The sequence below is a fragment of the Sciurus carolinensis genome, chromosome X (genome assembly GCF_902686445.1).
Source record: "Sciurus carolinensis chromosome X, mSciCar1.2, whole genome shotgun sequence".
Taxonomy (NCBI): Eukaryota; Metazoa; Chordata; class Mammalia; order Rodentia; family Sciuridae; genus Sciurus; species Sciurus carolinensis.
The window spans coordinates 55,607,545-55,631,537 of NC_062232.1; the positions used below are offsets into that span (position 1 = coordinate 55,607,545).

The 23,993-nt window shown below is 46.5% G+C and overlaps 2 protein-coding genes across 5 annotated transcripts; one reads left to right on the top strand and one right to left on the bottom strand.

Moving 5' to 3' along the window:
- Nucleotides 1–709: 709 nt before the first annotated feature.
- Cited1 (Cbp/p300 interacting transactivator with Glu/Asp rich carboxy-terminal domain 1) lies at nt 710–6,293 on the bottom strand. Of its 4 annotated transcripts, XM_047536250.1 has the most exons (4): nt 6,135–6,256; nt 5,585–5,603; nt 1,879–2,003; nt 710–1,303 (listed from the first exon to the last, which is right to left on the bottom strand). In XM_047536250.1, the coding sequence occupies exons 3-4, from the start codon at nt 1,936–1,938 to the stop codon at nt 776–778; spliced, it is 588 nt and encodes a 195-aa protein (XP_047392206.1). In that variant the 5' UTR covers nt 1,939–2,003; nt 5,585–5,603; nt 6,135–6,256; the 3' UTR covers nt 710–775. The 4 variants fall into 4 exon arrangements, with proteins under 4 accessions (XP_047392206.1, XP_047392205.1, XP_047392203.1 ...); XM_047536249.1 differs by lacking the exon at nt 5,585–5,603 and having other exon boundaries at nt 6,135–6,293; XM_047536247.1 differs by lacking the exon at nt 6,135–6,256 and having other exon boundaries at nt 5,585–5,922.
- LOC124971495 (translation initiation factor IF-2-like) lies at nt 4,591–5,956 on the top strand. The gene is made up of 2 exons (XM_047535249.1): nt 4,591–4,811; nt 5,215–5,956. The coding sequence occupies exons 1-2, from the start codon at nt 4,591–4,593 to the stop codon at nt 5,954–5,956; spliced, it is 963 nt and encodes a 320-aa protein (XP_047391205.1).
- Nucleotides 6,294–23,993: the final 17,700 nt, after the last annotated feature.

Sequence of the window (23,993 nt, forward strand, 5' to 3'; positions counted from 1 at the left end):
TCTGGGATTACAGGAGAGCACCACGTTGCCTGGTCTGACCTATATTTCTAAAATAGAGAGGCCAGCCCAAACAAATAGGCTGTCTCCATACAGGGTAGCTAGGGAGGTAAGGGGGGACACTTAAGGGTGTTTCAGGCTCAGAGGGGGAGGTTGATCCATTCTCTGAGAAGGCACCTGGAATCCCAGCTTAAGGGTGGGAGTCAGTAGCTTTTGCAATTTTCCAGAGAAATCTGAACTCCCAGGTCATAGAATTCTTCTTTGGACCTATCTATTGCACACAGGCAAAAAGGTAAAGGAATGGTCTTAATGGCCCAATTGGATTGGTGGCTTTTAGATTTGAAATGTGTGCCATGTGGCTATGGATGTACCTTTGGACTCGGACGTGCTAGTGGTGAGGCTGCAGGTGGGTTTGAATCCCCCTAACCAGCCCCAGTATTCAACCTGGAATAGGACAGAGTTCCTGGGGCCTTAGGGCAATGAGGTACACGGACTCCTGAGGTGATAAGGGTGGTGGAGGTGGCAGCAGCAGGAATGTGGAGAACAGTCTCCTCAAGCCCTTCCCACTCCTCCCATCTCATCCAGTTCCCTCCCAGTTAATCACCCCAACCACCATCATGGGCCTCAAAATTATTGAAAGGACATTAGAATACACCACACACACCTTTAGACCTCCATGAAGAACACCTGCAGTCGACCCATCTCTTTGCAAGTAAGTTTATTTTTATTTACAACAGAATTGGTGGCTTTATTCCTCCATCATTTGAGACAATTGACATCAGCAGCCAGAGGGAAAGTCCGCAGTGAAGTCAAACTCATTCTGCCCCAGCCACAGCTCCGGAAGCTCATTGGCCCGGTCCAGTCCCAGTTCCACCACCAGTGACATCAGCACCTCCTCATCCACTGGGTCAGAATCGATGATAGCAGGGCTCTGGGCACCAGCGGAAGGAGAAAGTGACCCTGCCCCTCCCGCCTGAGCCCCAAAGCCCCAGTTTTGCAGAGACCCTGCCTCCCCAGGTTGGCCTGGAGTGGCAGCAGCCATCCCATGATACTGGCTATTAAGTTTCTGCAGCTGCATGCTAGCCAGCAGGTGAGGGGCAGGGTGCAGGTTGAAGGGTGGGGGCTTAGTGGGAGGGCTAGCAGTAGGAGACCCTATTGGAGATGGAGATCCCGAGGAGCTAGTGGGAGCCCCACTGGCCTTGGCTCCATTTGAGGCTACCCCAGGGTAGTGCAGAATGGCCACTGCTTTGCGATCTTTCACCCCCAGATTAGAGTAGGCCAGAGAGTTCACCTCCTGGTTGGTATCCTAGAAGACAGAGAAAGGCACACTATAGTCCCCCTGCTTCTGGCTGGTCCCTCATTATTCATCAGACCTGGAAGGCTCCTACATGCACTTCATTTGGGGCCAGAGATGAGGGGGTATCAGGAGGACCCCTTGGAAAGTTTAGGCTCTGAGCTCAAGTATCCTTTTGTTTCCATGGCTCTGAGCACTGAGCTCAGATCCCAGTTCTAGTACTGGGGCACCCACCATCATAAGTGGGTTGAATATTTTCATCTCCTTCCTGGGGTGCTCTACCTCATGATGTTAAAAAAGGCATTATCTTGTCCCTCTTCTCAGCCTCACTTTAATCTCTTTATCACAGTGGTCTTGTCCCAATTCTGCTTTTCTGTTCCTTCCCTGCCATCTTTCAACACCCTCCATGGGTTCAATTTGACCACATTTAGGCAAAAGCAATTTTCATTCTCACCAGAGAAGGCCCTGATGCTTCCTGTCTGCTCAAGGACACTAGTTACCACACCTAGAAGGGCCTGGCACATGACCCTCAATCAGTTCATTTTTCCATGCCTCAGTGTCTCCATCTGTAAAATGGCAAAACTCACCTCCTTTGCAGGGGAGGTGCCACCCTTGACATCAAGTGCAGGCCTTGACATAGTTGGCATTTCAGTGCCTTGGCAGAAGTGGGATTGATTGGTGGGAGGCGGTGATGCCAGCTGGAGCTGTTGTGCTGTAAATGAGGAAGAAGTAATGATAAGGCAAAGACGCTTTATTGGCTAAGAAAGCACTAGCAAAGCCCCAAATAGGGTAACTCTACATAGCTACGAGGTTTTGGTGACAGGGTTAAACCTGAGATCAGAGACTGCCTGGGTGGAGAGGAGACCAAGCTAGAATTTTTGCCTGAGGTTGGAAAGGTGCTTGACTCAGCCAGGTGCTGCCCAGGCAGCCAACCACCCGCATCAGCAAGAGGCGACACACATGACTGTTTTCTCATGCAAGTAATTTCAAAGTCCCAAGATGGGGGTATGAGTTAGGAATGACACTGTCCCTGGTTCTGAGGGGCAGGAATGTCCCTGAGTAAGCAGCACGTTATGTCAATAGACCAATAGCAACCAGGCTGGAGAGCTTAGGCCTCCACTGAGTCTGGAAGAATGTGGGAAGAATTCAGGGCAAGGAAGATCTGGAAAGCTGTGGAGGCTGCAGCACAAGGAAGAACAAATTCCCTAAGCAAGTGACACAGGGTTCCAAAGTCCTGCATGTCTGTGAGAAACCCAGCCCACAAGGGTGGTCTGTAGTCTTTGAGGTGGCTGGAGCCAGAAAGCAGCTAGAAATCTGTTTTCTCCACGTTTCAAGACCCTTCCAAGACAGCAATGGGCTTTCCCAGGACACCTGTCCCAAAGCCCGGAGCCCAGCCACACACAATATGTAGGTGAGAATAATTCATTCTGGAGGGAAACTGAGGCACAGAGATTCAGTAGCTTTCAAGTCAGGAAGCAGTGGTTCTGGGAACAGATTCTAGCACTCCTATGTTCACATTGCCTCATTTGACCACTGGCTAAGTCCTCATACCTGGAATGACTCAGATGGCTTCAGAAAAAAAAAATGTTTCTCTGGTTCAAATGCCAAAAAGATAAAAGGATGAGGGCAAAGAATACCCTCAAACCAGAAAATTTTAGAACCTCGGAAAATTCAAGTTATTTTCCTAGAAGCTTGTTTTTAAGGAAAAAAATCCCATATACTCTACCCTCCATGATCAATTAGATATGTAGAATTCCATGTATAAATACCGCTCAGTCCAAAGAATCTTAAGGACCTTTAGAAAGAGTTCTAATCTTTCCAAAGAGGCTAAAATTCCCCAGGACACTAACCCTTCCCCGCCACGGCTCTGAATAATCATTAGGAATCTGTTCTGACACTTTAGAAAGTGGAGGCTTTACTGCCTCATGGTATTATCTTCGCATTAACCGCGCAGCCGGGCAGGGGAGACAAGAAAATAAAGAAAGGGGGAAAACAAAAAGAAAATACGAGGGGGGGAAATCAGTTGCTGGGTCCCATACTATTGCTTGTTTGGAGCTTTGCTCCTTCTCTGAGGCAGCCCTAGAATATTTCAAACCAGTGACCACAAGACAAGGACTTTAACGCGTGCAGTCTTCAAGAGTCCAGGCACCTTCACTATCAGGCAATTTTCATGTCGAAAGAAAATATCTGGGGAGCCCTGCCCATATTTTCCCCTTTCCATTCCTTTATGCCGCCCGGTACCTGAATGAAAAAAAAAAAACAGCAGGAACAATAACACGAAGAAACAGACAGAGAGAGAGAGAGAGAGAGAGAGAGAGAGAGAGGAGAGAGAGAGAGAGAGAGAGAGAGATTTTGAGAGAGAGAGATTTTGAGAGAGAGAGATTTTGAGAGAGAGAACAAGAAAAAAGTAAAACCGTTCTGGTATCAGTTCGCTGGGAAGACCACTTTGCCATGTCTCCCCCTTCAGGCTGGGAGCTCCCCTAGGCGGGACCCTGTTTGCATTCAGATCTGCCGCCTCAGATCAACACCCGGTTACCCGCTCTAGCCCCTGGCTTGGGTCTGCACACCGCCGGCGCTCAGTAAGCGTTTCTGAATCGTCTCAAGCGGCAGTCGCATTTCGACCTCCGTACCTGGCTCTGCTTCCCTGATTTTCTGTCCTACCCCTCCACTGATTAGCCCATTCGAAGGCTAAAGGTGGCGGCGAGGAAATGTCCTATTCTGCTCTCCCAAGCCGCGAGCCGACCACGGCGAAACGGCTGCTAGAGGCGGCTGGGAAACCCAGAGCAACAAGTGCCTCCTCGCCGGCTGGTGCCTCGCCGCCCCCGACCACAGTTCCCGGTCCCGACGCACGCCCAGAGGTTCAGACCGTCCCTCGCTTGAGAGAGCAATCCCCTCCCCGCCTAGATGAGGTAGGACGGGACCGGAGAAAGAGAGAAGGGAAAGGAAGGTAGGGGGGCGTCGTCTTTAACCTGTTGGGGGACCAAAAGTTAAAATGGCACCAACCGGATGGCTCCATCTCCATTGCTATTTTCTCACTCAGGAGAAATTTAAAAATCCAAACAGCACTGCGGCTTGGCTTGGACGCGTTCTAACAAGACCGGTCAGTTTCGCCACCTGAAAACTAAAGGCCCGTTGTTTGTGGACAACGCGGCTGCCCTCCTCGCCGTATCCCAGATGGAGCCGCCCGAGGTCTGGGCGGCTGGCGCGTACCTGCCCGGTGGGCGCGAGCAGCCAGACCACTAGGGCTCGGAGCGTCCGCTCCCTAAAGTGCTGTATCGGGAACTGATCCTAGAGACAGGATGGACAGGCCGGGAGGGGAGCGGGGTCTCGGCCTCGGCGAGTTTGGGAGCCCCGCGGTGTTTCCGCACGCGGGGGCGCACTCTGGCGCCGGCTGCAGCCGCCACTCCAGCGCCTCACCAACACTTACCGAGCGCCCGCTGAGCACCCCATGCGACTGCTGGCTGAGCCTACCCCTACCCAAGCCGCCTGTGGTCAGTGCTATAAGCCCGCTAAGAAAAGAGTGAGAGAGGTTCGGAGAGGTGCGGTAACTTGCCCAAGGTCACAGCGCTAGAAAGTGGCGGAGCCGGGATTCGCAGCCAGGTCCGTCTGACTCCAAGTCCAGCGCTCCTCAAGGCAGGGACTCCGCGCGCTGCTGGGCCGCCCCCGTTTATAGGGAGAGGGGTGTGTGCGTGCGTGCGTGTGTGTGTGTGGGCGTGTGTGTGTGTGTGTGTGTGTGTGTGTGTATGAGACGGGGGGGGGGGAGAGCGAGAGAGAGAGAGGAGAGAGAGAGAGACACTGCGTGAGCGAGCGCGCGCGCGAGCGAGCCGTGGTCGACTGGGTAGTGGAGGCAAGTTGCCCAAATTCGCTAACTTCCATCCCGCAATTCCGCGGAACTCGGCCCGAAAAACCCCTCTCGCCTCCAGCCCGCGAAGGAAACCTGAGCTTTGTGCAGACCCTGAGCTGGAGCTTCCAGATGCGGTCCGGGCGATTAGCAAAGTCGGTGGAAGCCAAGCCGGAGAAAGCGCGGGCGCGGGGAAAAAAGGTGCTGCGGTCTCCCCAAGAGAAGCTGGGTCCCGCTGGCTGGCAGGCGGGCGCGCTGGCGAACTAACCCGCGCGCTGGCTGACTGGCGGGCGGCGGCGGCCCCACTGCCCCTAACAGAGCAGCTTTCAAACAGAAAACAAGTCCCCAGAACCCCCTGGCCCGCCCGGCCACCGCCCGCTCCCCACGCCCGCTCCGCAGGAGTCCTCGGCCCCACAGCTCAGCCCAGCGTCCTATCCGGCGATCCAGCTTACCTTCGCGAAGCCGCTTGCCCTGGAGAGAGGAAAGCGCGGAGCTCGGTGAGGCGCGGGCGAAGCGGCGGAGCCCCCAGCCTCTTGGCACGCACGCACGCCGCCGCCGCCGCCGCGAGCCGGTCGTGCTCAGCGCCAGCAGCCGCGCCGGTGGCCACCAGACCCCAGGGCGCCTGGGAAAAGCCCGCACCGCCGCGCCGCGCCGCCGCACCGCACCGTGCCGCGCCAAGCAGCCCCGGCCCGCGGCCGTGCCGGCCCGCCCGCCCGCAGCTTCGGCGCCGGACTCCGGGGCGGTGGCGGTGGCGGCCACCGCGTTCCCTTCCCAGCGCGGGGGACCCGACTCTCAAGCCCCCATTGCCGCCCGGAGAGCCCTGACGCACACGCACACGGCAGCAGGCTGGCTTTGGCTAGGAATCCCAGAAGGACAGACCCCCTTTTCCCCCCTTTTTTTTCTCCCCCCAATTTCCACGTCTTTATAACCGGCTTAGGGCATTATTAGCACATGTCCTGGCTCGTGGGCGAGTTGGTGGCAAAATCTGAACTGGATACTCACGGAGGGCCCGAGCGGGTGCTGTGCCTTCCTTAGCGCTCTTCCTCTTCGCCGGGAACAGCCCCTCACCGACAGGCTGTGGGAGGGCAGCCGGGCGGAGCGAACCTCCTCTCCGCAGCTCAACGGTGCCCCTTCTGCAGTTGTGCCGCCGGGAACATTTTATAGCGGCGGCTGGCGTGTGTGGCCCTTTAAAGGCGCTCGAGCTGGTGCAGTCACCGCGGATCGTGTGAAAGCGAAGGGCCGGCTGGGGAACGGAGTGCGCGCAGCCCCGCTGGTCCAGCAGCTTTGGGGACTGGCCACAGCTCTCGAGGTGGGGCTGACAGAGTCAGGTTATGGGCACCCCTCGTCCAGTGCCCCTGCCAGTGCCTGCGCTCCTAAGGCTGGTGGGGTCCTGGGTCCGGGACATGAGCTCTCCCCACCGCCCTGCATGGACTTGCCCAATAAATTCCACTTAGTAATTTCACTGAGGCGAGGGAGAGCTGTTAGTGTCTGTTTTCTGACCTAAATCTAACGGGTGGCCAGAGGGGTCTCCGGGGGACTCGGGGGGGAGGGCAAACAGTGGGCTCAGGGGAAGACCCAGAGTAGGGGATGCACACGGGACGTGGCCGGCAGGGCATGGGCTTAGTTTGCTTCAGGGCTTTCTCGGAGCCTTTCTGCCCTCTTTGGGCTGCACCATCTCCTTCATTGAAGGGCTGACGCTGGGTGTGGGGGGGTGTTCCTGTACACTTAAAGTCGTCACATTCTAGGCAGAGCCACTTGGGGAACCTATATAGTATGGCCGCGGTGGCTTCCCTCAAAGACCTGAGCTGGGGTTGGGTTCAATGGTTTCTGTCTTGTGGTCATCCAAAGCAGAAGGAGGCTGACAGGATAGGACGCTGAGAAATGCTCCTTTGCTGGACCTTGGGACCAGGTGCAGCTCACGTGGCTCCCCTAAAAGCCAAGAACAGGCAGTGGGGTTTGAAAAGCCTGCTCCAGGGTTCTCAGAGATTCATTCTGCCTTCCAACGATGCCAGGTTATTTTACTATGATTATATAACCCTTCCCATCTAGAAAGAATAACATTTTTGCATTTGGAGCATATTTTTCTTGGGTTGGGATGTAAACTTACAAATTCTTACTGGAAAGAGACCTAGGTCTTCTCTCTTGTCTTAATTCATGTTCCCTGTGGCCAAAAAACTCCCACCTCACCTCTTACAGGAAGACCACCAGGATTACTCCTCTGGCTGCGCCCCCTTCCTGTCTTTCAACAACACTCAGTTTACACTGATTATAAAACATGTTCTTTAAAAAAAAGTCCTGCTGTTAAGGAAAGGGGGAGGAATGTCAAGAAGTCATTTTTGACATGTGTGTGTTCTGTCTTCTTAATTGGATTTGAAGACCTGAAGGTCTTTTTTCTTTCTTTAGTATCCCCAAGTGCCCTGCATTTTGCTCCTCTAACAAAGTTCTATTTGTTGACGAACTGACCGGCTTACTGACCTAAAGATGGGGAGCAAATGGAGGGACAAATCAAGGCCCTCCTTTGGCATCTGGAGGAAACTGGGGCCAGTGCCCTTGTTGCCACCAGGCAAACCCATTCCCCAGTTCTGAAAGCTGCCTAGCATGGCTCCATCCCCCCACTCCACCCCAACACAAACTCTGGCGACAAAGGACACCCCTCACATCATTTCTGCATTTTCCCCATTTGCCCAAAGATTGTGGGTTCGTGCCCAGTTTCCTTCTGATAAAAGGCGGGATTTGTCGCAACCCTAAAGTCCTATTGGGTTTGCATGTGAAATACACCCTGATGCTCTCTTGGTGTTTGCCTGTGGTGGAAAAAAAAAAAATTCTGTGGAAACCAAGTAGAGGAGAAGGAGCAGCCTTAGGCTTTTGAATTGTGTGTTGCTAATTTGGACCCTTGACCTACCCTCCCCCTTAACTCTGACAACCGAGCCAGTCTGGAAACTCGGCTGCAGGCTCCGGATCCAGGAGGTGCGGATCCGCCCTCCATCTATTGGATGGCTCCCAGGCCAATTGTTAGAAAGAGGCATATGTTCATCTCGGCTTCTGGAGTGTCTCCGGAGCAGTTGCTCAACAGCCAGCCCCCTCCCCCATCCGGACCATTGAAGGGCAGAAAAAGGAGCGCCCTCCGCCACATTTCTCTGTGCCCACATGACAGAAAGGGCCTCCCCACTGGTGACTTCCTGTCATTTCCACTGCCCACCTCCTGAGGAGCAGGAAAGAGAGGGACTTCAAGCACTCGGCTTTAGAGCACAAAAGCCACCCCCTTTGGGGGAGATGGGCGAGGAGGTTAGTTGCAGAGGCTGAGGGAGCATAGGAGACATTTGCGATTCTTGGCAAATATGCCCTGGATCACTAACTTCCCATTCCGCTCCAGCCGAGCTCAGAGCTCTCCACTGAACTCTTATCTCCAACTTGGCAACTTGATCACGAGCTTGCGAAGCAAGGAGAGAACAGGGATGGTCACCCAGCAAGAAGCTTCTGTGTGCCAGAAGTGGGCCTGGCATGTTCCCATCCATCATCTCATTTAATTCTCAGGACAACCCTGTGAGGTTGGGTTACTAAAGGTGAAACAGTCTCTGGAGAAGTGCCTGAGTTCACAGAGCCAGGAGGCTGGGTGTTTGAACCTGGGTCGGGCTGGCTGCAAAATCTTTACCCTACACACCCTACTGCCTGGGAAGGCAAGAAGGGGGTCCAGGACATAGTTTCAGGGGTTAGTCACCTGAGTTTAAATATCTACTCTACCTTTTGCTAGCTGTGTGGTCTTAGGTCAAGCGGCTCCATTTTGGGGGCCTCAGTTTTCCCATCCATTAAATGGGGATCAGAATGGTGCCTACTCTATGAGGTTGTTGTGAAGAGTAGAGGAAAGGCATAGCCTGGTTGGTGCCAACTGTGCAGTAAATGGTCAATAAATGCTGGTATTGTACTGTGCCTTCTGATTCTTTTCCTTTTGGCCCCTGTCCCTTCCTCAGCTCACACACTTCAAGTTCAATAATACTTGCTGACTGAGTAATTTAAAAATCAGACTGGGAAGGGATGAAGGAGGTGTAAAAAACTCAGGAAGGAGAGGGAAAGGAAAATGCACATTTGTTTGCAAAATCCCACCCTCCAGAACCAAGGGCTCCTTAGGTCATATGATAGGAGTAAATTCAAGATCAATAAAAAATGAATACACTTTACAGGTCAGTCTGTAAACTTGTAGAGTGGTCTCCAGAAACGTAGACTCAATATACATGTAGAAAAGTTAAAAAGTACAAGCTTTTGCTCAAAATTTGGAGCATAAGTATTTCTAATAGGAATAAATGAAGAGCAGACTAGAGGTCCACAATGAGGGAGTATCCCTTCACACCTTGGTACAAAAAATCAGACAAAACAAAACAATACAAACAAAAAAAACCAAAACACCACCAACGAAACCCCCCAAACCAACCAAAAAATCCAACTTTTATTCATGGGAAAATGTTCACAATAAAATATTAAGTAAAAATGCTGGGTACAAAGTTACATAAATATAATGCCAAGTTGCAAAGGGCACGAAGGGTACAAAATTAAATTCTATGATTCCAAACACGTATGTGTATATTTATGTGTGTGTATATATGGCAATGGTTAGAATAAAAAACAAAGATAACAGTGCCAGTATAGGGTAGAATTATGAATGATATTTTTCCTCTCTTTTCTCCATGTTATGTGATATGATTATACTATACTTATAAGTAAATATAAATTTATAGTTAATAGACTGCCTAAACAGTATGGTCCCACTTTTGTTAAAATTATATGTGCATAGCAAAAATGCTGGAAGCAAATGTTAACAGTGATTATAATTGAGTAGTGGGATTATGGGTGATATTTTTCTCTTCCTTTAAAAATTTTTTTGCAATGTGATTACATTGTTTTCTTACAATTAGAGCAGATTCATAACTTGAAAAGTGTATAATCAGTAGGATCCCACTTGTGGTAAAAGTATGAATGCAAATTGAAAAAAATGGGAAGGAAATATAGTAAAATATTGCTTTATATTAGGTGTTAAGGGATAATGGGTAATTTCTGCACTTTTAAATTTTTTTCTGTAATATGGTTTTATTATTTTCATAATTAAAATAAAATAATAACTAAAAATACCATATACAGTATGATACTGCTTTTGTTAAAAATGAATATGTGCCTATAACAAACAATAAACTGTAGTAAAATGTGGTTGGCTCTGGGTGGTGGGGTTATGGTTGATTTTTGTTTTGTCCTTTATATATGGCTTCTTAAATTTCCTTATTTTCCACATCATCATTTATTATTATTATTATTATTATTATTATTATTATTGGTAGTATTAGGGATTGAACCCAGGGGCACTCTACCTCTGAGCCACATCCCCAGCCCTTTTAATTTTATTCTGAGACAGGGTGTTGCTAGGTTGCCAAGGCAGCCTCCAATTTGCAATCCTGCTTCAGCCTCCTGAGAAACTAGGATTACAGGTGTGCACCAACACACCCAACCATCATGCATTTTTTAATTAGAAAAAATGTATAAATCAATTCAATATTGGAGTGTTTTTGGGGAAAAGGACACATTCGGATTTGCTCAAAATATTCTAGAGGGGTGGGAGGAAAGTGGATGGAGATATAGATTAAATAAAGATAACTGTTGAAGATGGGTAAATGAGGCTTCATTATAATGTTTTCTAGTGTGTGTATGTGTGGTGCGTGTATACAAATTTTTTGCGGGACCAGGGATCAAACCCAGGGATCTGCACATGCTAAACAAGTCCTGTACCACTGAGTTCCATCACCAGTCCCACAATAAATATGTATTTTTAAAAAAGTATCTTTCACATACATTATCTCTTTTAATCTTACACCACCCCAATGTGATCAATTATCTTCATTTTCCAGAAAACTGAAATTTAAAGAGGTGAAGTCATTTGCTCTAGGTCACATAACTGGGAGGTAAGACAGTGGAGTTGACCTGAGTCTCCTAACTCCAAGCCCAGATCTCTTCAGCATATTCCAGTTGCTACTTCTTTCTTTCTTTTTAAAAATTTCTTGTTTCTTTTCTTTTTTGCTTTGTTTTGTGGTGCAGGGGATGGAACCCAGGATTTCACACATGCTAGGCAAATGCTCTACCACTGAGCTACACTCCAGTCCTATTTTTGCTGCTTTTTAATAATTAAAAATAATTAACATTTTGCCTGATTATAAATGTAATTGTTCACTGCAGAGAATTTGGAAATAACAGGAAAGCACTGGAGGAAAGCACAATAATCAATCCCACCACACCATCTTAACCCTTTGGTGTCTGGTCATACCGATTTGTAAGTTGTCTCTTCCAGAGGTATTGCTAGTGACATTTTCTCAGGAAGAGTAGGCAGTGATTCTTGAGTGCAGCGGCAGCTGTTTTTTTTTGGGGGGGGGGCCTGCCTGTGTAGAGTCCCTAGCCATCTCAGCCCCTCCATTCTTCTCTATGTCCCCTTTAGAGACTACAATCGGGACCCCAGTTTTTCCTATATCCCTTCTATCTCTGCCCAATCTTAGAATCAAAGTCCATTTGGGAAAGTCCGGGTGACCTTTCTCCTCTTGCTCCATCTGGAGCCCCTGCCCAGGAGCCCCTTTAGAAGACTACTAGTCTGCAACCACTCCATGTGCGCCTGTGCCTCCATTTCCCCATCTGGAAGATGCTAGTGAGAATAGCAGACGGGTCGGTCCCTGCCAGGGAGTGATGAGCTAACGTCTGTAGCGCTTTCCAGCCCCTCCGAGCAAGGTGCTGGAGCCTCCCTGGCCCGCGCTTGCCGCTGCCAGCCTGACTGAGCGCCTGGGCCTGGCTGCCCCGTGTGCGTGGAGGGAGCGGCCACATTCCTCTGACCCAGGCCAGCGGGCTTGGACAGGCTCTCGCTTTTGCTCCTGTGTTTAAAAAAAAGAAAGAAGAGAAGAGGAGATGGAGACCAAGAAGCAGGAGGGGAACAACGTGTTACTAGCGGAAAGGACCTTGAGAATTAGAAAACCGAGAAGAGATAACTGGGCATCCTCGGGCACCTTAATCAGGCTCATAGATTCTAGCCTTGGTTTCCTGTTTATACAGTGGTGGGGGAAGTTTGGAAAGGGCCAAGAATCGGGTCCAGTTGAATTAATTCTCTACTTGACTTCCTGTTATTTATGCATAATGGGAAAACCACAAATATACAAACAGCTCTTGCCACTGGCTTCTTGAATCCTTGGGAATCCTTGGATATGGCTCTGCCCACTCCAGCTTTGGGGGATGTTATTTCAGTGTATGTTCCTTTTCTATGATGCCTTCTAGCATTCAGTGACACAAGAACCCTGTGAAGTCAATACTCTTATCCCCATTTTATTTTATTATTTATTTACTATTTTTGCAGTGCAAAGGGATCAGACCTAGAACTTGGTGAATGCTAGGCAAACCCCTGACCACTGGGTTATACCCTCAGCTCTCATTTCTATTTTCAAGAGAAGGGCACTGAGGCACAGAGAGGCAAAATAACAAGCCCAAGATCATACAGCTAGTAAATGACGGATCCGAATTCACAGCCAAGTCTGACTCACTCCTGAGGCAAAACTCTCCCCGCCAGGTTACCTGCTCCTCTGTTATCTGTGAGCATGCTTTTCTTTTTTCTTAAATGGATGGTACATCACACCATTGAAGTAAATGGCCAACATATGTGGCCAAAATGTGTGCACAGCCCAGGTTGTGGGAGGAGCCTAGTAGGGACTGTGGCAGCCATCTCCAGGGATGACGTGTAAGGTGGGAGAGGGCTGCAGCCTGGGGGAAAGCAAAGACAATTCTGAAAAATGTTGCCCAGGGAAAATCCCAGGGTTCAAAGTAGGAGAGAGCAGCAGCCAGGCCGGTCTGTCCCTGGGCTGTTCGGGTGTCAGCAGAGAAGTTGGAGGCCTTGAGAAGGTGTGAGGCTTTGTGGGGGAAGCGAAACTCAGCTTTAGCATGTTTAGTTTAAGCTGTTGGCAGAACATCCAAGTGGAAATAGCTTGCACACAGCCAGGAATATAGGACTGGAAAGAAAGTGTGAGGTTGTGTCAAAAAGAGCAATCGGCAGGATGACTTTCGGCCAAATTGTGGAGAACTTTCCCCTGACTCTCCACCAGCACAGAGAGGGGCTTTCTCCTCAGGGCCCAGGAGACTGGCGTTTCGCTGAAGCTCCCCCATCCTCTCCCTTCCCCAACCCCTCCAGACCAGTGCAATCACGGACACGTGCTTCAAATCCCTAAAGGATAGTGTGAGGGGATCTCAGTCCATAAATTTCCCCACGCCAGAGTGTGACAGGGGCCTCATCTCACTTTGCTAAATACATTTTGGCTAGTCCTCAGGCATGCCAGGCCTTCGCTGATTTCACTTTGGCTTCTAGAACACAAGCCTTTGGGGTCTTGTTTGCTCTCCTTTTTCTGCCACCCGCCATTCTCAGGCCAGCACAGTGTCTCTCAGCTTACTTCATCCTTAAAAGGTGAGACCATTTTCTTATATATATATTTCTTTTTTCTTTTTTTGTCGTGCTGGAGATGGAACTCTGAGCCTCACACATGCGAGGCAAGCACTCTACCATGCGCTCCATCCTTAGCCCTAGGTGAGACCCTTTTAGTCTGGCCCTGCTCCCTGCAGCATCAGGCCGAAACTACTCCCCTTGCCAAAACCCTGAGACGATGTGGTGGGTCTGATGCCCCCAGTTTCATCTCCTTGGCAGGGGCATTTCCTTGCATTCACCTTCTTGGGCTCTAAGTCCTTTTCCTCTTGACCTCCTAATCCCATCTCAGCTGTGGCCTCACACTTGCCCACTTTCATTCATGAGCCCCAGTTTGCCTCCAATCAGAGTCTCTGTTGACATGGAGAAGTTAGAAGTTAGAAGTTTGTATCATTAGTCTCTATTGTCTCTCTTGGCACTAGACTTTGGGTTTGGGGACTGCTTGGAGAAACATGGCTATGTGAATGTGGTTAGGATTCACTTCTTACATATAACTTGGAGGGACTGGAAATATTTCCAGGGATCCCCATTGCCACAGAGACTTGTCTTTCTGGGGATCAGCAATAGGAGCTGGAGGTTCATTGAGGATCTAGGGTATCTTAGGGGGTCCAACCAAGTGGAGGAGAATCACAGGCCTGGTTACCCAAGGTCCTTCTCCTGCCAAAATCCAGAGACAGCGCCTCAGCTAACAGACTGTCTCTTTGTACTAATTATAAAAAGGCGCCCCCTCTGGCAGGAGCAATTAGAAACATGTGCTGCTTCCTCTGAACTTTCACTACCAGGGCCTATGGTTTGGTGGGAGAAATGCAAGCCGGATTTTAGGGTACAACCTGTAGAAGCAGATTTTGAGGTTCTACAAAACGTTGAGTCTGAGCTGAGTGGGGTGGCTCACACCTGTAATCCCAACTACTTGGGAGACTGAGGCAGTAGGATCGCCAAGTTTGAGGCCAGTTTCAGCAACTTAGTGAGACTCGGTCTCAAAATAAAATTAAAAAAAACTGGAGATGTAGCTCAGTGGGTTCAATCCCCAGTACCATAAATAAATAAATAAATAAATAAATAAATAAATAAGAAAAAAGAGAAAAAAATGTGTTAAGTATGGGTTAGGTTCCCGTAGTGGCTCAGCACATTAAGTACATCAACCTCAGGGGAGTACTATTCCTACTAATTCTGAATGATAACATCAATGGCAATGTACACCGAGCACTTACTAGGTGACAGACTCTCCTTGTTCTTAGTGCTCCATACTTTCTCATCTAATCCCCATAGTAGCCTGAAGATGAGTACTAATATTACATCATCCCTATTTTCCTGATCGGGAAATCAACGCACAGAGAAGTTGCACAGCTTGTCAAGATTGTACATCTTGTATATTTGGGACCCGAACTAGGAAGATTGACCCCAGAGCCTCTGCTAGTGATCTCTGCGCCTTGCTGCTTCCTACATAATGCAATGCCTAGTATCATAGTTCATAAAAGGCCTTTCCCATCCATGGGTAAGGTCGATTCTTATGATTCCTCCTCCCTCCATGTGAAGTTGTTACTTTCAATCCCATTTTCCAGACTAAGGGAGGAAACTCAGAGAGGTGAGGTGAACTTGCTGAGGTCACACAGCTAGCAAGTAAGGATACTGGGATTTGAATCCAGTTCTTCCTGGTTAGATCTTCCTTTTCCCACTCTTTATGCTACTCCTTATCTCCCCACCCCCCACATGGTCAAAAGTTCTCTTCTGGCTTCAAAACTGTCAGAGCTGGTAGGATTGGAAGGATGACCTCATCTGAACTTCTCACTGTGACAGAGGAGGAAGCTTAGCACTCTACTGATACCTGGTTAGAGTCAGGGGAGAAAAGACAGACTGAGCAAAAAGATTTATTCAATGGGGACAGAGAAAGAATGGATGAGAGGGAGAGAAAGATAATGATGGGGAGAGAGAGGGCTCCAGCAAGTGAGAGCAGGCGCCTGGGAAGGAAGAAAACAAGGCAAGGAAAAGAAATCAAATGAGAAAGAAAAAGACCCAAAGTAGGGTGAAGGCATAAGTGACTGGCCATCTGGAAACAGCACTGAGCTCTGCGGGGGCGTGTGTTTGTGAAGCAGGGGAGCTAGACCGGCAGGTGCGAGGGCCCAGCTGCTGCCAGCCAAGAACTGTCCAGGCCCAGCGCCCAACTGGAAAAGAGACATAGCCCCTGCAAGAGACTTCTCAAGGGGGGATTTCAGCTGGAGGAAGCTGCCCTCTCCTAGGGCCAGGTGGGGCTCACCTCTGAACAGCTCCTCTGGGGAGGACAGTTCCTGTGGCCTCTCTTTGTATTTCTCTTGCATTTTCTTTAAGCCTCTCTCAATGTTGCCTTTAGGGCCTGGAATATGAATGACTTCCTGCTGTGTTCGAATCCCAGGCTGCCTTGCCCCGGTCTTAAATGGTCTGAATAGATAAGTAAATGCCAATTCGTGTTACCCTCAGCAGAAATCTAGTAGGAATAGATAGGGAGGGGAAAATAGCTGCCAGACCTATTGGTTTCGCTCCTACCCAACTCCAGGCTTGGCCAGGTCTGATAGAGCACAGGGCTGTGCCATCAATCTGACCCTGGTTCAAGTCTCAGGGCTGCCATTTCCAACCTGTGCAAATTTGGGCAGGTGACTTTGGCTAGTTGTGCCTCAGTTTCCTTAGGTGTAAGTTGAGGGGGAAAAGCATACCTACCTCATGAGGCTGGGCCAGGGTTGGATGAGATAATGTCTCTGGTTATAAACTCTCAGGTGCTGTACACATGTGAGTAATTACTATTCCCTGACCTTTGTTCCCTGCTGCTTGGGGGATGGAGTCAGCCTTCCAATCTGAGTCCAGTTCCAAGCCTGACTTCACCTCCTTGGTCCTGTTTTCTTCATTGTTACATATGACTGTGTGGGAAGTCAGACCTCCTGACCCACCAGAGTAGGCTCAGGGATGACTGTTATTCCTACATAGTTTTATTTTTGTGCTGATGGGAATGGAACCCATGGCTTTATGCATGCTAGGCAAGTGTTCTACCACTGAGGTACACCCTGAACCCCTGATACAATTCTTTTCTTCAGGTCGCAAATGTGAGCTGAGCCCCTACTGACTGCCTGAGTCTCCAAGGCCTCAGAGGAGACTAAGGCACCACTTTAGTCCTCAGTGATTTTCCAATATAGTGGGGGAGATAGAAAAGCCAATAATAAAGTAGGAAATAGGAGTCTATGACATCTGAGCTGAGAATTGGTATTCCCCAGGTGTTAGGGACAGCATGGTCAAAAGCCTTGATGGGAACTAGAAGAACAGCACAGGGTGGGGTCTGTGAGGTCACAGGAGCCTGAGTTGGATGCCACATTAAGAAATTCAGTCTCAATATTGTGGTCACTGAAGGTGATGTGGGCAGATACACACAGAGCCTGGTACAGTTGGTTACTCAGCAAAGTGTGCTCATTGCCTTGACCTTCTACTTCCACCTTCCACCTCCAACTAGCACATGAGCCTTAGGCTTCCCAGAGAGCTTTCAGGCCTCAGTCCTGAACATGGTCACATAAGGCTCATGGTCCCCCTGTCACCTTCCTTCAGTTTTCTGAGCTCAGTAAATGGCAGCTCTGTTCACTCACTTTCTCAGGTCAAAACCTTGCCTTTATCTTTCTTTTTGTCTTTATCCCATGTCCAACTTCTATTGGCTCTTTCTAAAATACAGCCAGGATCCAAAACACTGTTGCTCCTGTATATCACCTGTTTCACTTCAGTGATCTCATGACTGGTCGCTACTCTCCAACCCCTGGCCCCACAGCAGACAGAGGGATCCTGTCTTCCTTGACTTGGGAACTGCCACTGGCTCTCTTTCCTCCTCAGGATAAAAAAACAAAGTCCTTAAGTGGTCCATATGACCTGTGGGTCCCTTCTACTCCGTATTTATTTCCTTCTACTCTTCCCTTTATTCTTTCAGCTTCTGGCACACTGATCTTACCATCTCTTGGATGTGACAACATGGCTCTTGTCTTAGGCCCTTTCCTTTTGCTGTTCCCTCTGCCTGGAATACTCTTTCCCTCATGACTTGTCTCCTCACTGCATTCAGGTCTCTGCTCAATGTCACCCTCTCTAATGAACTTTTTCCGGGCACCTTATCTAAAAACAGCACCATCACTCTCAACTCTCACCTTGCTGTTCATTTTTATCCACAGTGCTTGTCACCACTGGCCTATAACATATTTATTATCTGTCTCTCTGAAGAAGGAAGCCTCCATGAGGTCAGGAATTTCTGGGTTTTGTTCACTTTTGTTTCCGCAATGACTAGTACTCTGCCTGGCACATAATGGGTGGTCAATAATTATCTGTTGGGCAAAGGAATGGCTGAGATGGAAAATCAGCTTCTGGGTGATGGAGAAAGAAACTGTAAGAGAGACAGAGGTGTCATGGGGCAGGGTTTGGCCAAATGTGATCAGGGAAGTTGAAACAGATTCTGCAGAAGAGGCCTCAAAGGAGAAAAAGGTATAAGTGAGAGTCAGATGAATTGGGGAGGAGGAAAGTCCTGTACCTCTTACGGAGGGTGTAGGGATGGAAGGATGTCAGTTTTCACTCCCTTCAACTTTCTAGGTAATCCCAGGATCATGGTAGGGGGCTTATGAGTGGGCATCTTTGGAGATGGCAGCCTGGTGTGGCAGGAAAACTGCAGGCAGTGAATGATGGTCATCAGTTGGGCAAAATGGAGATGACTGGAGAGCATAGGCCATAGCATGGCAGGTAAGGGTAAGGGGATGAAAAATGCAAAAGTACCTGGCCCTTAGCAGGACTTAAGAAACCGTAGTTTCTACCCTTGGCCCTGCCATTAGGCAGCTTTGCTATTGATGGTTTATTTTCTGCTTGTCCCCATTCACAAACACATGCACACATTATCCCCACTCCCAAGCTCAGCCCTCCTTGCAACTCTTATTCTGCTTTTATCTCCACTTCTTGAGTGCAAGCCCATGCCCCCATGCCACCCACAGTGTGACTCCAGAGTGTCAAAAGGCGTTTAGGTGACTTTTTGTGGAAGTTCCTATAGAATCGCAGTGGATGTCTAGAGCTAGCCTGAGCCTCTGGGAGAGGTAGGAAGAACTTATAGGCACTGCCATTCCCTTTACCTCTTCCCAGCACCACCAGGGTCCTACTATGTGCCAATCATGAGTGATGGAGCTGAAGAGATGGTAAAGGTCTTCAGGATAGTGTAAGAGACCGACACTTAAATAATAACTTGCATATAAAAACACATACAATATCATTAATAAAACCAAAGAAATAAAAATTTAAAGAAGCTAGGCATGGTGTTACTCAGAAGGCTGAGGCAAGAGGATCCCAAATTGGAGGCTAGTCTCAGCAATTTAGTGAGACCCTGTCTCAAGATAAAACAATAAAAAGAATTGGAAATGTAGTTCAGTGGTAGAGCACCCCTGCGTTCAATTGTCAGTACTGGAGATAAACATTCAAACTGTGAGATATTTTTACCTCTAAGATGAGTGACGATTCAGTTGTAGTAGGGAGGGTGTATTAGCAGCCACATTCATGCAGTGGTACTGGGACTGTGAACTGGGACAATAATTCTGGGAATCAAAATTCATCATCTGTCATGTTTGTTTCTTTCCTTGTTTTAATGTACATGTCCTTTGACTCAACAGTTCCACTTCTGCAAATTTATAATAAAGAAATAATAGAGGAGCCAGGTGTGGCACACACCTGTAATGCCAGCTGCTAAGGAGGCTGAGGCAGGAGAATCACGAGTTCAAGCCAGCCTCAGCAACTTAGTGAGGCCCTAAGCAACTCAGTGTGACCCTGTCTCTAAATAAAATACAAAAAGGGCTCAGTGGTTAAGTGCCCCTGAGTTCAATCCCTGATACGCCTCCCCCTCACAAAAAAGAAAAGAAATAATAGAGGGTTGGGGTTGTAGCTTAGTGGTAGAGCACTTGCCTCACATATGTGAGATACTGGATTCAGTTCTCAGCACTGCATATGAATAAATGAATAAAAGGTCCATCAACAACAAAAAAATATTTAAAAAGAAATAATAGAACAAATGTGCAAAGGTAAGAGGATTTTCATTGCCATGCTTTTTTTGAGATGAAATTCACATGACAACCATTTTAAAGTGAACAATTCAATGACATTTGGTACATTCACAATGTTGTGCAACTACTGATATCTAGTTCCACAACATTTTCATTTTTTTCCAAAACAAAACCTGTACCCATTCAGCAGTTATTCCCTATTCCCCATGCTACTCAGGACCTGGTAACAAATGACCTTTTTTCTATTTTTATGGATTCTCTTATTCTGGATGTTTCATATAGGTGGAATCATTCAATACAAGTGACCTTTTCTGTCTGGCTTCTTACACTTCACATAATGTTTTCAAGTACCTTAGCAAGTATCAGTGCTTCACTTCTCTATATGGTTGAAGAGTATTCTTGTATGCATGTGTCAGAATTTGTTTATGACTTCATCAATTGATGGGCATTTAATTGGTAACCTTTTGACTATTGTGAGCAGTGTTGCTATAGACATTTAAGTAATTTTATTTGTTTGAATACTTATTTCCAGTTCTGTAGGAGTGGAATTGCTGGGACAATGGATAATTCTGTTTAACTTGTTGGGGAAGTCACTTGACTGCTTTAACTAGCAGTTATGCCATTTTACATTTCCTTTAACAATGTATGAGGGATCTAGTTCTCCACATCCTCTCCAACACTTGTAATATTTTGACTTTTTGATTATAGTCATCCTTGTATATGTTAAATGGCAGCTCATTGTGGTTTTGATATGTATTTTCCCAATAACTAATGATGTTGAGCATCTTTTCATAATGCTTGTCAACCATTCATATATCTTCTTTGGAGAAATGTTTAAACAAGTTCCTTGCCCAGTTTTTAAACTGAGTGGTTTGTCGTTCTTTTTTTTTTTTTTTTTTTTCAGTACTAGGGACTGAACCCAGGGGAGCTGTACTGCTGAGGTACAATCCAGCCATTTTAAAAATGTTTTATTTTGGGGGAAATTTTTTTACTTTGAGACAGGATTTCATTAAATTGGAAAGGCTGACCTCGAACTTGTGATCCTCTTGCCTCAATTTCCCAAGCAGCTGGGATTAAGGCACATGCTACTGTACTGGTCTATGTCTTGTTTTTTTTTTTTTTTTGTTGTTGTTGTTGATGAGTTCTTTATTTATTCTGGACACTAGGCCCCTATCAGACATATGATTCGAAAACATTTTCTCTCTTTCTGTGAGTTGTGTTTTCACTTTGTTTTATTTTTGTGGTGACAGGAATCAAACTGAGGGGTCCTACGGCTAGGCAAGCACTCTTCCACTGAAGTACACCCCTATTCTCTCCCTTTGTTGATAATGTCCCTAGCAGCAAAAAACGTTTTTAGTTATGATGAAGTCCAATCTTTGTTTCTTGTGTTTTGGTGTCATACCTAAGAATCCACTGCCAAATGTGAGATCATGAAGATTTACCCTGTTTTCTTCTAATAGTTTTATAGTTTTGGTTCATACATTTAGGTATGTGATTCATTTTTAATTCATTTTTGTATATTGTGTGAGATAGGGTTCAACTTCATTATTTTGAATATAAAAATCCAGTTATCTCTATCTTTTATTGAAGAGATAGTTCTTCCCACATTGAATGGATTGGGTACCTCTGTCCAAAATCACAAATGGTTATTTCTGTTCTCTCAGTTCTTTTCCATTACACGTATATGTCTGTATTTATGCCATAACACACTGTTTGATTACTGCAGCTTTGTAAGTTTTGAAATTGAGAAGTGTGAGTCCTCCAACTTTTCAAGATTTTTTTTTTTTTTTTTTTTTTTTTTTTACTATTTGGGGTCCCTTAAGATACCATATGAATTTCAGGATGGATTTTCTGCTAAAAGAATTTAAGGATGGCTTTTTTTTTTTGCAAAAAGTCATTGGGCTTGCTTTCATAGAGATTTTCTTCAATCTGTAGATCACTTTTGGTAATATTGACACAATAATGATATTTTCCTTCAATCTATGAACCGAGAATGTCTCTCCATTTATTTCTGCCTTCTTTAATTGCTTTCAGCTACATTTTATAGTTTTCAGTGTATGAACCTTTTGCCTAAGTTGTTTTTTTAAAAATTCTTTGGATGCTGTTGTGAATAGAATTATTTTTGTAATAACATTTGTGGATTGTTCATTGTTGGTGTATAGAAATAACAACTGATTTCTGTTAACCTTGTATCCTGCAACTTTGCCAAATTCTTTTATTAGCTCAAGTAGTTTGCTGTTGTGCAGTGCTTTTATGTGTCATGTATAACTAAAAAGAACCAATAAATGAAAAAAAAAGTTTAAAAAAGTTGAGATAATTCTTAATGTTCAGCAGTAGGCAATAGGTTAAAAACTTTTGGGAGCATCCATGTAATGTGACCACTTTTAAGAGATCAGGTATTCTTTACTTTCTTGGAATGTTTGGTATGTTTGGTATGTTTGGTATGTTTTGGTATGTTATAAGGTAGCTCTTTAAGGATTGATAAGGAAAAGCTGTCCATGGTATATAATTAAGTGAATTCCGTATATTTAATTCATATAAAAGTCATATGTAAGTCAGGCACAGTAGCACATGCCTGTCACCCCAGTGGTTTGGGAGGCTGAGGCAGGAGGATTACCAGTTCTAAGCCAGCCTGGGCAATTTGGCAAGACCCTATCTCAAAATAAAAAATAAAAAGGTTGGGGATGTAGCTCATTGGTAGAGTACCCCTGGGTTCTATTCCCAGTACCACACACACACACACACACACACACACACACACACACACACGAACACACACACACGTTATATGCACATGATACCAGCTCTTTAGGCACAGGGATTGTTGTCTGTTTTGTATACAGATGTAATCTTAGTACCTGGCACATGACAATAGCATGTGGTGGGTATGCAATAATATTATGGAGTATATGAAAAACATCTTAAAAAGTAAAGACCAAATTGCAACATATCACTGAGGTATAGTGATATGAGGGAAACATTATCTGTATAGTTTGAATTTTTTTTTACCTCAAGCAGATATTGGGGAAAAATGGTAATTCCATTAGACATACACAAAATCATGCGTGATAGTGTGCATGCTTTCTCTCCACCAAGTATTGGTAAGAAGAAAGGTACCGTGAACTGAGGGAAGAAGGTGCTGGGACTCTGAGGTAAACAGAGGCAACTCATAGGCAGCCTCTTTGGAGCTGGGTCTTACCATGTTCCTCATTTCCGTCCACAGAGAAGCCAGAGAGAACTTTTCAGAATGTAAATCTGAGAGGACCCCTCTTTGACTTTACACTCTTTGGTGGCTCTTTACCTTCAGGAGCTCCTCCACCTGGCACAGGAGGTCCTTTGTGATCTGGCTCCTTTTACTTTTACTTTCTGCCACTTGCTGCTATATATTTCAATTTTTTATTATGGAAGTAAAGACAGGCAAAAGCCCAGAGCATAGGATAATCAACTCCCATGTATTCATTCAACCAATTTAAACAATGATCAGCACTTTTCAAATTTTGTTTCATCCATCTCCTTTCTTCCCACATACATTTTTCTCCTCTGGAGTATTTTCAAATAAACCCCAGGTATATTTTTCACTTGTCATTACTTCCTTTTGTATCTCTAACAGATGAGAATTTTTAAAAAATGTATATGAAATACCACACTATTATTATATTTAACAAGTCTATTGAGAATCTTATCTCACTATGTTGGCTTTAAAATCCTGGGGTCAAGACACACTCCTACCTCAGCCTCATGAGCAGCTGGACCTACAGGCATGTGTCACTGTGCCCAACTTTGATAATTTCTTCCTTCCTTTTTTATTTTGTTGTGCTGGGGGGTGAACCCAAGGGTTCTCTAACACTGAGCTACATCCCCAGCCCCTTTTATTTTTTATTATTAGACAGACTTTCACTAAGTTGCTGAGGGTCTCACTAAATTGCTGAGGCTGGCCTTGGAATGGGGATTTTCTTGCCTCAGCCTCCCAAATTGCTGGGATTAGAAGTGTGCCCCCCCCTGCACCTGGCCCAACTTTGATAATTTTTTTTAATAAAACTGTCCTATTTAATTTTTTGTTAGTTGTAGATGGACACAATACCTTTATTTTATTCATTTACTTATATGTGGTGCTAAGAATCTAACGCAGTGCCTCACACATGCTAGGCAAGCGCTCTGCCACTGAGCCACAACCAAGACCCTGATAATTTCTTAATATTGCCTAGTCCATGTCCAAATTTCCCTCATTGTTTTAAAAACATCATTTTGCAGTTGGTTTGCTTGAATGCTATCTGATATTCTGTGTTCCACCAACAGTGCACTGCTTATAGTTTCCCTGTTTCCGGAAACTTCTTGCTTTCATTCATGCAATCTCTT

What these genes read in the sequence shown, in the direction of transcription:
- Cited1 (XM_047536249.1), bottom strand. Translation starts at nt 1,938, where the DNA reads ATGCCAACTATGTCAAGGCCTGCACTTGATGTCAAGGGTGGCACCTCC. An exon ending in GCACCTCCCCTGCAAAGGAG is followed by an intron (nt 1,304 to 1,878) that starts GTGAGTTTTGCC and finishes TCTGTCTTCTAG; the next exon opens with GATACCAACCAGGAGGTGAA.
- LOC124971495 (XM_047535249.1), top strand. Translation starts at nt 4,591, where the DNA reads ATGGACAGGCCGGGAGGGGAGCGGGGTCTCGGCCTCGGCGAGTTTGGG. An exon ending in ATAAGCCCGCTAAGAAAAGA is followed by an intron (nt 4,812 to 5,214) that starts GTGAGAGAGGTT and finishes TCTCGCCTCCAG; the next exon opens with CCCGCGAAGGAAACCTGAGC.